Source organism: Scatophagus argus, chromosome 14, assembly GCF_020382885.2.
Source record: "Scatophagus argus isolate fScaArg1 chromosome 14, fScaArg1.pri, whole genome shotgun sequence".
Classification (NCBI taxonomy): Eukaryota; Metazoa; Chordata; class Actinopteri; family Scatophagidae; genus Scatophagus; species Scatophagus argus.
In genome coordinates, this window is record NC_058506.1 from 17,423,501 (window position 1) to 17,436,065 (window position 12,565).

The window sequence follows — 12,565 nt, forward strand, 5'->3', positions numbered from 1 at the left end:
CACACAATATGTTGATCCAAACATACTGAGCACGAAGATTGCCACTTTGTTGATGTTGGGGAATTGGTGTGAGTTCAAATCACTTCAGAACTTTGCTGGCCCATCGTTGCGAAGCACACCAGCCATGGTAGCAGATGACTGCATGTCAACAAGTTCAAGAATGAATTTACCCTCGTCGATGGAAGGGACCGCTTGCTTTACTCTGGCAGATAAGTCTCCTTCTTTTGCAGCAGTGAATGGGTCTCTGGCAAAGGCCATAACCTCTGTGGGCAGAGCAAGTCCATCCAGTCGTGCAGCAAAATTTTCTTTCAGCTTTGCAATGAAATCCCTCATCACGTCTGTGATTTGTGTCGGGGATGCGATGTATTCGCGGAGCGTCGGGAAATGCATCATTCTGCCTGTAAGGTCAGTGGCGAAAAGATCCAGTTTGACGGGGAATGCCCTCATCTGTTCCACAAGATCAATGACCGTTTTATCTCTGCCTTGTAATGCCAAATTTAGGTCATTCAGATGCTTGAATATGTCGTTTAGAAAGCACACAGCAGACATGAATGCATCATCACGTATGCGATTCAAGTGGATATGCGCTTTCCTGTGCTTGTTGTTGCGCAGAAAAACCGCTATCTCCTCTCGGAGATGACAGAAGCGATCCACTGCTCGGCCTTTGGACAGCCATCGGACATCGTTGTGCAAAAGGAGATCGTAATGGTCTGCATTCATTTCTGCCAACTGACGGAACAAGCGATGTTGGAGGCTTGATGTGGATCGAATAAAGTTAATTATAGCCATCACGTCATCCATCACTTCTTTCAGCTCCCCGCTTAGCTTTGAACTGAAATGAACTGAAATGAAAATGCATGTACTAAGTTTTGGAGACTCGTGGTATTGGCCTATACGGAATTAGTGACGCATCACGTCAGCCGCGTCCGGGCCGCATCTGGGCCGCGTGTGGGCCGCATGTGGCCCGCGGGCCGCCATTTGAATAGGCCTGTTATAAGTTCTTTCAAAAATAACACAAGGTGTTGCAGGGACAGCACAATATCTTGTGCAAGACCAGATACAATAAACTTTCTTTTATGGATTTCCAGTTCCTGAATTGACTTGACTGACCTGTCTAATACTTGGGCTGACCTTTTTCCAGCTCCCCTATATAAAACACACCAGACACTGTGTGGAAGTGTCTGGTGAGCCGAGGGTTCAAGCTGTAGAAAGCTTTTCTCGAGCAGGACTCGACAGCGTGAGTCTTGCTGCTGACCTCTCTTACTGAGGAAGTAACTAATAGGCCAGACCACATGATCTGATCACTACAGCGTGCACTTTGATAAGCTCTGGCCTTAACCCAACTGTTTTATTTGCTATACCTCCAGGTCTCCTGACACTCAATATATTGATGTCTCTGAGAAAACTGGATATCTGCTAGAATGAGGTTATAAAAAGGCAGGCCGACCTAATCCAGCAGATGCTGAAAATACAGAAATTATTACAGAGAAGCCAAATCAATCAATACCCACCAGAACTGCCCTTGATGGATAGTTTCACAAAAGCTATCCGACCGGTCAAAGACGTACTCCAGCTGTGTGAATTATTCCCATAAAGCTAGCGGAGCTTTAGGTTGCTTTTATTGCTCTGCCAGTTGTTTCTCGGTTACAGTGGGAGGAAGTTAGTGATCTGTCTTTCTGCTGGACAGAAAAAACTTTCACACGGTGAACCTGCAGCTGTTTAAACCATCACACAACCACTTGCCTGCTAGATATATAGACAAAAGTATCCAGACACACCTCTTTATGGCGCTGTTTTTCAGGGGTTGGGCTCGTCCCCTTACTTCCAGTGAAGGGAAATCTTAATGCTTCAGCACACCAAGACATTTTGGACAATGCTATGCTTCCGACTTTGTACCAGCAGTTTGTTAAAGGTCCTTTTCTATTCCAGCATGACTGTGCCCCGGTGCACAAAGCAAAGCTCCATAAAGACATGGTTGGATGAGTTTGGTGTGGAAGAACTTGACTGGCCCACACAGAGTCCTGACCTCAACCCCATCCAACACCTTCGGGATGAACTGGAATGGAGCCAGGCCTCTTCATCCAACATCAGTGTATGGCCTCACAAATGCTCCACTGAATGAATGGGCAAAAATTACCACAGAAACACTCAAAAACCTCATGGAAAGCTGTTCCAGAAGAGTGGAAGCTGTCTGTGTATTTAGAATGCCATGTCATTAAAGTCCCTACTGGTGTAATGGTTAGGTGTCCCAATATTTTTGTCTATATATTGTATCTAATTGTGAGATAAATAATCAAGACAATGATTTCCCAATTCTGGCTGATTTCCATGAGGACACAAACAAAAATCTGTGATGTTTAATCTTAATTTAATTTTCTCATAATTTATAATATCTACCATATCATATTGTATGTGTCTCATTTCACATCTCATTTCTGTGTGTTTTTATGTCACTGGTACAAAAAAGATAACGAGCAAAATTATTTATTAATCATCACTTTATTCAGTTAGAACGAACTAGAGAATCCACCAGGTGTCTAAACAGATTATTTAAGAGCAGTGTTGAATTTCATTACAACATATTACACTCATTCTTAAAGCAAGTTCATACCACATTAAAGAATAACCATTAGGTGACGACTGATGCCTGTTTGCGTAACAATCCAGCTTCTTTGTAAGCTAAAGTTAAAACAAATCAGGCTGAGCAGACACTAAAGTGAGTCTTATCCTTCATATTCTTCAGGAAACTCAACCGAGGGATGTTGGTCTCTTGAGAAATTCTTTATGAATGTCAGAAAAACCGTTTCAAAAAAGCGGCTAGGTAACCATTGTCACGATCTTCACCCTTCAGTGATCGAAAGTGGTTGTGAGTTTTTCCGGCTGGTAGATTTCATTTGCTGCTCTCTCAGATAGAATATCCACAAAGCCTGGTTATCTTATCTGCTGATGACACGCACCCAGCAGCCATCACTGCCTGCTTTTTCATCTACAGGCTTTCTGGCAGATGCTTTTTATGCAGCCGTGAATAAGCAGCAAGGAGCTCGGTGCCATAGGGTCAAACCTGTGATCTGTCACACACCTTTCTGTGTAACCTACAGCGACAGAGATGCCATTTTTAAAAGGTCAATACTGTATTGTGTGTTTAAAATGAAATCCAGCCTCATTTTATATTGATGAGAGGAATTCTACCCTACCTTTTTTAGTGTTTAGAAGACAGTTGAAGAGTTCTGTTTTTCTGTCCTACTTCAAAACTACGCACATTGAAATTATATCTTTCCTTGTGTGACATCTTCATTTCTTTAGTCACTTTTAAGTAGCTTCATTTGAAAATAAGAGGTAGAGGCTGCGGAGGTCCATTGTTACTAAATACAACTGTCTCTTAATGTATACAACTTGTTGGATTAAGACCTTTATGTAAATTAATAAATAAATTACATCTAGTTGGTTTCTGATCAGGTAATAAATGTCACTGTGGATATATAGCACATTAGGACTAACTCCGCTGCAGGAACAGACTGTGGCACCAATTAATCAAAACTTGACAGTCAAAAATATGCATGTCCAACTTTCTTTCTGTCTCCTTCCATCTGTCCTGTCACTCCCTGCTGGTTCAGAATCAGAATCAGAATCAGAAGTGACTTTATTGCCATTGTAAGTGAAGAGGTTTCACATTACTAGGAATTTGTCTTGGTGATTGGTGCATACATAGAACATAACGAGTAACATATAATAGTAGAATAAAATAAAATAGAATAAGGTAAAACAAAATAAAATAAGTAAAATAAATATGGTTCTGGAGGTAGTCCAAAAGTGAGGTAGTGCAGGGTGGAAGTATAGTGCAAGTAGGTGAGGTAAACAGTGCAAATGAACAGCAGGTGGATAATGACACGAGCAGAAATCAGTTCCTGTACTGAAGTAACTAAAGTGCATGTTAGTCAGTTGGTGTTCAACAGTTGCCAGCTTTAAAAGACAGGATATGCCACAATAAACTTTTCATACTTTTACCTGTCCTGAAAATCCATCTCGGTGGTGTTGGGAGACATCAAAGATGCTCAGTTTCTCTCCCTTTCTGTGTAATGGCGGTACATGTGATTGTTCCCACCGCACAACATCAGAAAAAGTATAAAAGTGTTGGAAGCTTGTCAGCTCAGATTTCCCCTTATTATGTTGATATGTTACTGATGTTGCACTGAGAGGAAAAGCAGTTTGCAAAATTACATTTTGATTTGCTCAGGCAATGTTTTGTTGTTGACTCAGTTACACACACTCGTACCTGCTTGCGTGTCTGGTGTATCAACGCAGCATGTGTGTTAACGGCACACCATCGCTCGTGTGTTGAAACACACAGCAGAAAATCTAGCAGCTGAAGAGAGCAGCTTTGTCTGATCAGTTATTTGTGTGTGCATACTGCCTTCTTGTGGCGATATCACTTATTTCTCCAGTGTCAGAACATTATCAGTTCACCTCAACTGCATACGGGTAATGACTACAGAAATATAAGCTAATGCAGGAAATATGGCAACTTCAATCTTCAGCCCTAAAAATACCCTATGTAGACAAAAGTATCCAGACAAACCACTTCATGCAGCTTTGGTTTAGGGGTTAGGTTAAGCTCTTTACTTCCATCCATACATTTTCTATACCGCTTATCCATCAGGGTCACAGGGGGACTGGAGCCTATCCCAGCTGACTACAGGCAAGAGGGGGGGTACACCCTGGACTGGTCACCAGTCAATCGTAGGGCTGACACACAAGGACAGACAACCACACATGCACACACTCGCTTAGAGGCAATGTGCATGTTTTTGGGATTGTGGGAGGAAGCCAGAGTACCCGGAGAAAGACCCACACAGGCACAGGTTGAACATGCAAACTCCACACAGAAGGGCCAAGACCGGGATTTGAACCTGGAACCCCCTAGCTATGAGGCAACAGTGCTAACCACTGCACCACTGTGCCACCCGTGCTTTACTTCCAGTGAAAGGAAATCTTAATGCCATACCAAGACATTTTGGACAATGTTATGCATCCAACTTTGTGGCAACAGTTTGTTGAAGGTCCTTTTCTATTCCAGCATGACTGTGCCAAGCAAACTCCTCCATCCAACACCTTTAGGATGAAGTAGAATGGAGACTGTGAGCCAGACTGTTTGGTCCAACATCAGTGTCTGACCTCACAAATACTCTACCGCATGAATGGGCAACACTCCAGAATCTTGTGGAAAGCCTTCCCAGAAGAGTGGAAGTTGTTATAGCTACAAAGCTGTCTATGTATTTAGAATGCATTAAAGTACCTGTTGGTGCAAAAGTCAGATATCCCAGTACTTTTGTCCATGTAGTGTACATAAAAACTTTCATTCACATATTTTCCACTCAGTAGGCAATTGTCATAATGAAAAGAGAACATCCGAGGTTATTACAATCAAAGGAAGTCAAAGTGTCAAGACTGATTACTGATGCCAACACAGTTAAGCTCGACATTCACTGCACAAAGAAATAAGTAACACACGGCTCTGTGGTGTAAACACTTCCTTCATCTGACAGAAAAGCATCATATTCATCGTATGCAGCTCAAACACGAAAGCATCAGTCACAAAAATGAAAGACACAGGGAGGACTGTACACAATTTGTGCTTTATTGACAAAAAGAGATTGTACAGCTTCTACTGTTGATTGCAAGAGCGGTGTTGATCCATCACATTAACACAGGTCACCTCGTCCCCTTATATTCTACCTAGTATGACTGAACGGCACAGTGCAATTCGTATTATTTATCTAACCACGGTGTAGCTTGTATATAGACAAGACAGCTGAAAACAATCTGCTGAAGGCGACAAGAGACAAATATGTGTATTCGTGTGGCAGTTGTGGCATTTTAACTGAAGGCATGACAAGGCAACAGACAGAAAAACAACTTGCGGCTGTGATGAATAGTCAAGAGTGGGGAGGAAAAAAACAATGATCTGGTATTGTTTTGTTTGTTTGTTTTTTGGTGCTCATGTGAACATCAGGCCACGCAAAGTGTGCAAAACTTCTGATAAACAGAGATACGAGCTCACCAAGCTGTACTCTGCATGGGGGGAACAATAGCCATTACAGTGAAGATGAAAAGACTGAATAAAACGATAAATGACTGATAGAGACTTCACCGAAGTCATAACACAAAGAGGGCCAGCCCCATGATTTCTGCATAGCAAAATCTGGGCAGTAGAAGACATACCTTATCAGACAAATATAAACTGGTGAAAAAGGAACAAGTCTGGCAATAAAATCTTCTCCCAAACTTTATATTAGTACATTCTGACTTGAACAATATACATCATCTGTCTTCATTTAAATGGCTTAAGCAACAGACCCCTCATCTGAAGATCAGTCACCCTCCTTGACTTAATGCTTAATATCCCAACATGTAAAGGGGAATTTAAATTCCTTACATACTGCAAAATGAAAAGGCTTTTACCAAATGTCTGCTAACGTGTCACAGTAAAAATAAGTGTTGTCAAAACAGCTACCGTTTTTTTAAAATTTATGTTAATAAACTCAGATATCGTCCTTGTCCAGTACAAATGCATTTAAATTTATACATTTCAATCATTTTCCTCAATGTTTTACTTTCGTGCCGGACTTTACTTACAGTCAGATCGAAGGCAAACGGACCATTTCAACATGAGCAGTGGACCACTTTAGGACCATATGCACATACATAAATACACACATACATATCATATTATACGTATGTGTGTATCAGCTGCTGAGGCTGCTGCTTTTTTTTTTGCCTACTCACACCTTTACGATACACAAGTATGCATGAGACAGCAACACTTGTTTAAAAAGCAAATGCGTGGTGTGTCAATTCATATCTTGGCTGACTGCTGATAAGACTAACCTATTATTGATCTTGGGATAAATAATCAACTGTTATACAGTAATTTTAAGCATTATATTATGAACTAAGTTACATTAACATGTAGAGGGACCATAAGGCCGAAAGACTCTCAAAAAGAGACAGATATAAGACCCCGAATAAACAAAAATATTAAATCCCAAGACGTTATTAATTTAGAAAAAGACATAATGTTCAAATAACATAACAAATAACAGATAAACAGTAAAAATCTCTCTATGCGGACAACAAAAAAAAAAGTCCCGAACAAACATAATGCTATTCAACAGACGAAACAACTGCTGCTCTCCAGTTGGCCAGTAAAGCAAGAGAAAGCATCAAGCTCCATGACAAAGAACAGCATCTCAACAATGCGACTGGCCGGGCAGGAAGGCCAACTGGCTCTGTGCAGGTCTGGACATATTGTTCTTCAGGAGGTTGATCAAAAGATGTAGTCTCGGGTCATCTTGAGGGACGGCATGGCCTCGTTGACATTTTGGTCCAGGCGGTGATATTCCACGGTGTTGCGGGAACACAGGCCGTCTTTCCAGCGTCGGCTCTGAGCCAGGAGGAAGATCTGAAAAGAAGCAAAGAAAAAAAAAAAAAAGCAGATAAAGATCAAATTAATCTGATGGATGTACAAGTGCTGATCAAGTGAAAATCCGTTCTTGGCTGACAGGCTTGCAGAAAAGATGAAAGACTACATAATTGGACTCCTTACTTCAGCTGTAAAATGCAAATTTACATGGGTCAGCTTAACACATGGTATAAAACCTTCCTCTGCAGACTTCACAGAGGAAGAACTCACCACTCTCAAAAGTTTATACCGTCTTCATCAGAATACCCAGCATGTGATACATAATTCATTCATTCAACAATACATATGACGAACAGAACAAACTTCCGGGTCACTCCTCGGTATTTCACTCTCAAATGTAGAGTTTTAAAAATTCATTAAGTTGCTTGCTTCAGTGCTGGTGCAGGTCCTGAACCCGAAGTGAAATTTAATGCCCTGGATATCAAAATGCTTAATGACCTCAACAACAGTCCAAAACAATTTAGCTTACAACTACAGAAAAAAAAAGAAAACTGGCTTAACAACAGATTTGAGAAGCTGCTACAAAAACTGCTGGTGATTCATTTTTCACATACATTTTTTGCACAGGGTTATTGCTGATTATTACCATTACCAGCTTTGCAATTTGCAGAACTAAGAAAAAAAGATTACAAATCACAGGCTGCCTGCACAGCAATCACAAATTACAGCTGAGGTAATATAAGCCCTGCGCAAACAAAGACTACTGCACCATCATCATCATCATCATCATCTGTGGCCTCGCCATCCTAAGCAGTGAGCTGGGTGCCGTCATGCCAACACTCACCTTCCTCTTGTTGTGATAGGTGATGTACACGATCGCCACCAGGAAAGCCAGGATGACCAGATGGAAGAAGAAGTGGGAGTCCTCATCCTCCGTGTTGTAACTGTCCGCTCCGTTGTATCGGGTCACCTGCATCCCATCTGCCGGCTGCAGTCTGTCCACAGTCTGATCTTTGCTGCCGTCACTGCTTTCGTATAGGGTGTCTATGCTGTCCATGTTGTCACTGTCAATGTTGTCCCCGTAGACATCATCATCGTCATCTTCATCGCCTTCATTTGTGTAATCGTCCAAATCAAGTTGAGATGCCGTCGCTCTGTCAGTGCTCTGCAGCAGGTCTGAGTCGGTGTACTGCGCAGTGGGTGGGTTCACTGTGTTGGAGGGCTTGTTGTCAGAGGTGGGTGCCTCTGGATTTTCTGTAACAGGTTTCACTGGTTCAGGGGTTTTGTCAGAGGTGGAGGGAGCTTTAGTAGAGGCTAAAGTGGTTTTAGAAGTAGCAGGTTCACCCATTTCCGCATGTTGGGTGTCATTATTCAGACGATATGGTTTTCTGTCAGTGTGTGGCTGGTTATCAGCATCAATGATGTCTTCTGAATGCGTTTCCTTACTCTCTTGAATGGCTGTTGTGAAGTTTTCCTTGGGAGCATCTGCTTGACTTGTTGTGGAGCCATTGTCAGCAGGTTTTGGGGGAGACTTGGATCCTGGTAAAGTTGGACTCTGTCCAGGATCTGTTTTACTTGCTTCACTGGTGACAGCGGTCTGATTAAAATTTTGAGATGTGATTGCTCCCTGATCATTTCCTGGCGATGTCAAAAAAGAGGGAAATTCAAGACATTATAAATGAGTTTAGAAAAACAAAGTTGAAGACATATTCAAAACAACTGAACAACTTGATATGTTTGCATCGTAAGGAAAATATGTACTTTCCACAAACTTTTACTGCTGATCAGGCACTGGGTAAAAATCTAAAGCTGAATGTTTGGATTCAAATTATTTTAAGAGCTACACCTTCATCTGAAGTGACACACTGAAAACCCCATCACACTGAATCCTTTAGGGATTAACAGAGAAAGCACGTTCATGCACACACAGCTGAAAAGACTTTGTACTCTTACTGCAGATATATCCACAATGTCTAACATTCACACTGTGTGATCAGAGAAGACTGATGCCCAAAAATGTCCCCAACACAACAAAATAATAAAACAGGCACACACAAGAGTCTCTGCACATACAGCCACATACTTCTAGTAGTGCTTAAGTGATTGCCGGGTGGTGATGCTGACACTTCAGCAATGCACATCCATATTTAATACTTTTGAAAATATATCGTGACATACAGCGGTTACGCTTGCAGAACTGCATTCCATAGGAGGCTCTGAGGCTTCTGCCTGCTAAAATGCAGTTTTTCCTCACTGCTGTCATCAAGTGCTTTCTCATGGCGGAATGTTGGGTTTCTGTATAGATTAAAAAGTATATTAAAGAGAGTTGTATAGACCTGCTTTATTTGCAATGTGTCATAAGATAACTTTTGCTGTGATTCGGCACTAAAAAACTGAATACTGAACTATGAGCTTTGGCAAAGGTATGCGCCCTCTGAGTGGCCTTCTAGTTTGAGTCTGTTAAAGTTGCAGGACAAGAGGCATAACATTTCAGTTTCATACCAAACAAAATGAAGTACTTCTCAGTGATTCTCAGGAATCTCCTGAGCTAAATCAGTTCTTGACTGTGTCTTTAAATGAGAGCTGAACCCAGTCTCCTGCATCTGGCCAGCCCTCCTGAATGACACTATTTAAAAAGCGTCAACATTATTTCATCCTGTGGGACGATGAGGCGTTGCTTAGGAAGGGACGGGAGGAGAACACTGGGGACTTGAAGCACTGCGTAAGAAAGGGACTATTCATACACATGGGCCATGGCTGGCACAAATAATCACTGAACAGAAGGTCTTTTGTGGCCATAACACGTAGAGGCTTTGCAGCATGAAACAGCATATATGATATTCAGCTTTTAAGACTTATTAGATGTGTCACACTTGACAAATTATTATTTAATATTGAAGTATAATATTTCTTCAAATCATACAGATATGCTTCCAGTCTTCAGATATGCCTCCAGTCTGACTAAATGTTTGCTCTTTTGGCTCTTGGGTCAGTTTTATTCAGCTGAGCCACATACTAAATTGATTCTAGGGATCTGGAGATCTTTTTTTTTTTTTCCTTGTTCTCTATTGACAAAACAAACAAAAATCAAACTCAAAGGACATCCACACTAAAAGGCAGCATATAAATAATATGTCAAAATGTGATTTCATGAACCAGTACCAAACATAAGTGTTTTTGTGGCTTAAAATGCTTCCAAAGAAGATAAAGCGTTATGTCAGTAAATGATGTGATGTGAGGCTACAAGAGGACATTGTAGGGAAGAGCTCCATTAATAATATCAGGTCACAAGACTTGACAAATCTCATTAAGCATGGTTTCCTTATCACGTGCAATGGACTGATGTATCTGATATTTCTGAATAACTGTTTCATGAATTATTATTTCCAGAGAAAATAGCTAATTCATTAATATCCTTGACAGTCTCTGTCTGTAAGTATTTATGTTTTACCAGTGGATTTTTGTCTCAATGATGTGCGTGTACAGATAAGCTGTTTGAGTGAGAATATTCATAGAGAAGCAGAAACAGACCAGAGACTTTTGCTTTTCCAGCTAACACAAGTCTGCAACCTGACAGCTGCCAAACATGTAGTAGCATAACATTCATCCCCCGTGTAGAAAATACAGGCCATGAAATCAACACCACTGACCTTATCTCACAGTCAAAGTCCATTTACACAAGACAACGCCTGTTATTGAGAACGATTTTACAGCCTTTTGCCGTGGGCCCAGTTCCTGGATGGTAAACCTCAACAGCTTTTTCTTTAATGAGTAGTGCAGCCACTGGTCTGACAGGGGGGTAAATTAACAGCTCAGATATATGACAAGGACACCTGGAACAAGTCACCTTATCTGACCATCATAAATCATCGCTATTCAGGAGTCCCTGCAGGGCACCACAAAGCAGGTCCTAAAACATAATAATGCCATTTTAAATGGAGTTATTTCGTTACAGACGCTTACTGGTCGAACTTAACGTTGTAACAAACAGGATTACGGTGGTTGCGATCATGTCGAGCTTTTTTATTAGAAAAGTTTAACTTCCTGTTTCTGCTTCTGTTGCTTGTTATGAACCTACTGTGTCTGCAAACTTTACGGAGTTAGTTAAAACACAGTTAAGACCAAGTGAGGCGGCTTTATGCAAACTTGGTATAAAAATAAACATAGAAATCACGTTTAAGCGAGCTGACGCTGACGTGAAAACGTTTCCATTTTTCAACTGACAGTCTCGCGGTGGATCCAAACAGCCGGAGTGGAGCTGTCACAGTCAACGCCTCATTTAACTCCTTATATAACGACTGTGTTAAGCTAAACTGTAATACTCAGATATGGACTCGAGTGAAAAAAATAAAGTTTTATGACGCGGATGTAAAAACAGGCTCTGAATAGTACCTCTCCCCTGACACCGTGGTTGCTAGCTTAACTGCCACGGTAACGTTAGCAATACCTGGCTAGCTAACTACCAGTCTTGTTCGGTTGGTTTAAAAAGATAAAAAAAAGCGTCATCATCTAAGATATTTCACAAAAGTACAGCATACCTTGCGTCGTGAGATTTGACGGGGCTGACAGGCAGCCGTTGTTCAACAGTTGTAGGACAATAACCAGCGAAAGAGCACAAATATTTCTCCTGCTTCGCCCCATCTTCCTGCACGTCGCCATGTTGATGCGTGAGTAGCTGAGGAGGCGTGGCTTAGCGCGGCTACATACACAGCGTCGGAGTGTGTGAAACAGTGAGTCACATGATAGGTGGAAGCATAACAGCTGAGTCATGCTGTTGTAATTATGTCTTTATGAGCTAAATGTTTTCTAACTGATGTAAGTTAAATTTGTCGTGCCATAAACAAATACTGCCAACAGATGCAAAGCGTGTGAACATCTGTTGAATACAGCTCAGGCACACATGAACTATTTTCTATTCCGGGTTCCGATTCACACCATCAGATAAAAATCAAGTTTTGACGCAATTTTCATAAATTAGGTCGAGTTAGCAAATACTGACACGATCGAATAGTAATAAGTAGGATTTAAAGGGGTGGTTAAGGGCAACCCAAAGAGTCGACCTTTACACAGTAGGTATATTAAGATTTTTAAAGGTAACTGTTCAAAACCAACGATCACAGTTTTAATTCCTGATCCTGAACTCTC

General features: G+C 41.3%; 1 protein-coding gene across 1 annotated transcript; it reads right to left on the reverse strand.

Annotated features, from left to right (window-relative positions):
* Positions 1–5,614: 5,614 nt before the first annotated feature.
* c14h5orf15 (chromosome 14 C5orf15 homolog) lies at positions 5,615–12,115 on the reverse strand. Its single transcript, XM_046410266.1, has 3 exons — positions 11,959–12,115; positions 8,265–9,058; positions 5,615–7,459 (listed from the first exon to the last, which is right to left on the reverse strand). Exons 1-3 carry the CDS (start codon positions 12,077–12,079, stop codon positions 7,325–7,327), a joined length of 1,050 nt encoding a protein of 349 aa, XP_046266222.1. The 5' UTR covers positions 12,080–12,115; the 3' UTR covers positions 5,615–7,324.
* Positions 12,116–12,565: the final 450 nt, after the last annotated feature.

Excerpts from the sequence above, each read along its gene's own strand:
- c14h5orf15 (XM_046410266.1), bottom strand. The coding sequence starts at position 12,079 with ATGGCGACGTGCAGGAAGATGGGGCGAAGCAGGAGAAATATTTGTGCT. Across the intron at positions 9,059-11,958 it reads GTCAAATCTCACGACGCAAG|GAAATGATCAGGGAGCAATC; the intron begins GTATGCTGTACT and ends TGACATCGCCAG. Across the intron at positions 7,460-8,264 it reads CCTATCACAACAAGAGGAAG|ATCTTCCTCCTGGCTCAGAG; the intron begins GTGAGTGTTGGC and ends GCTTCTTTTCAG.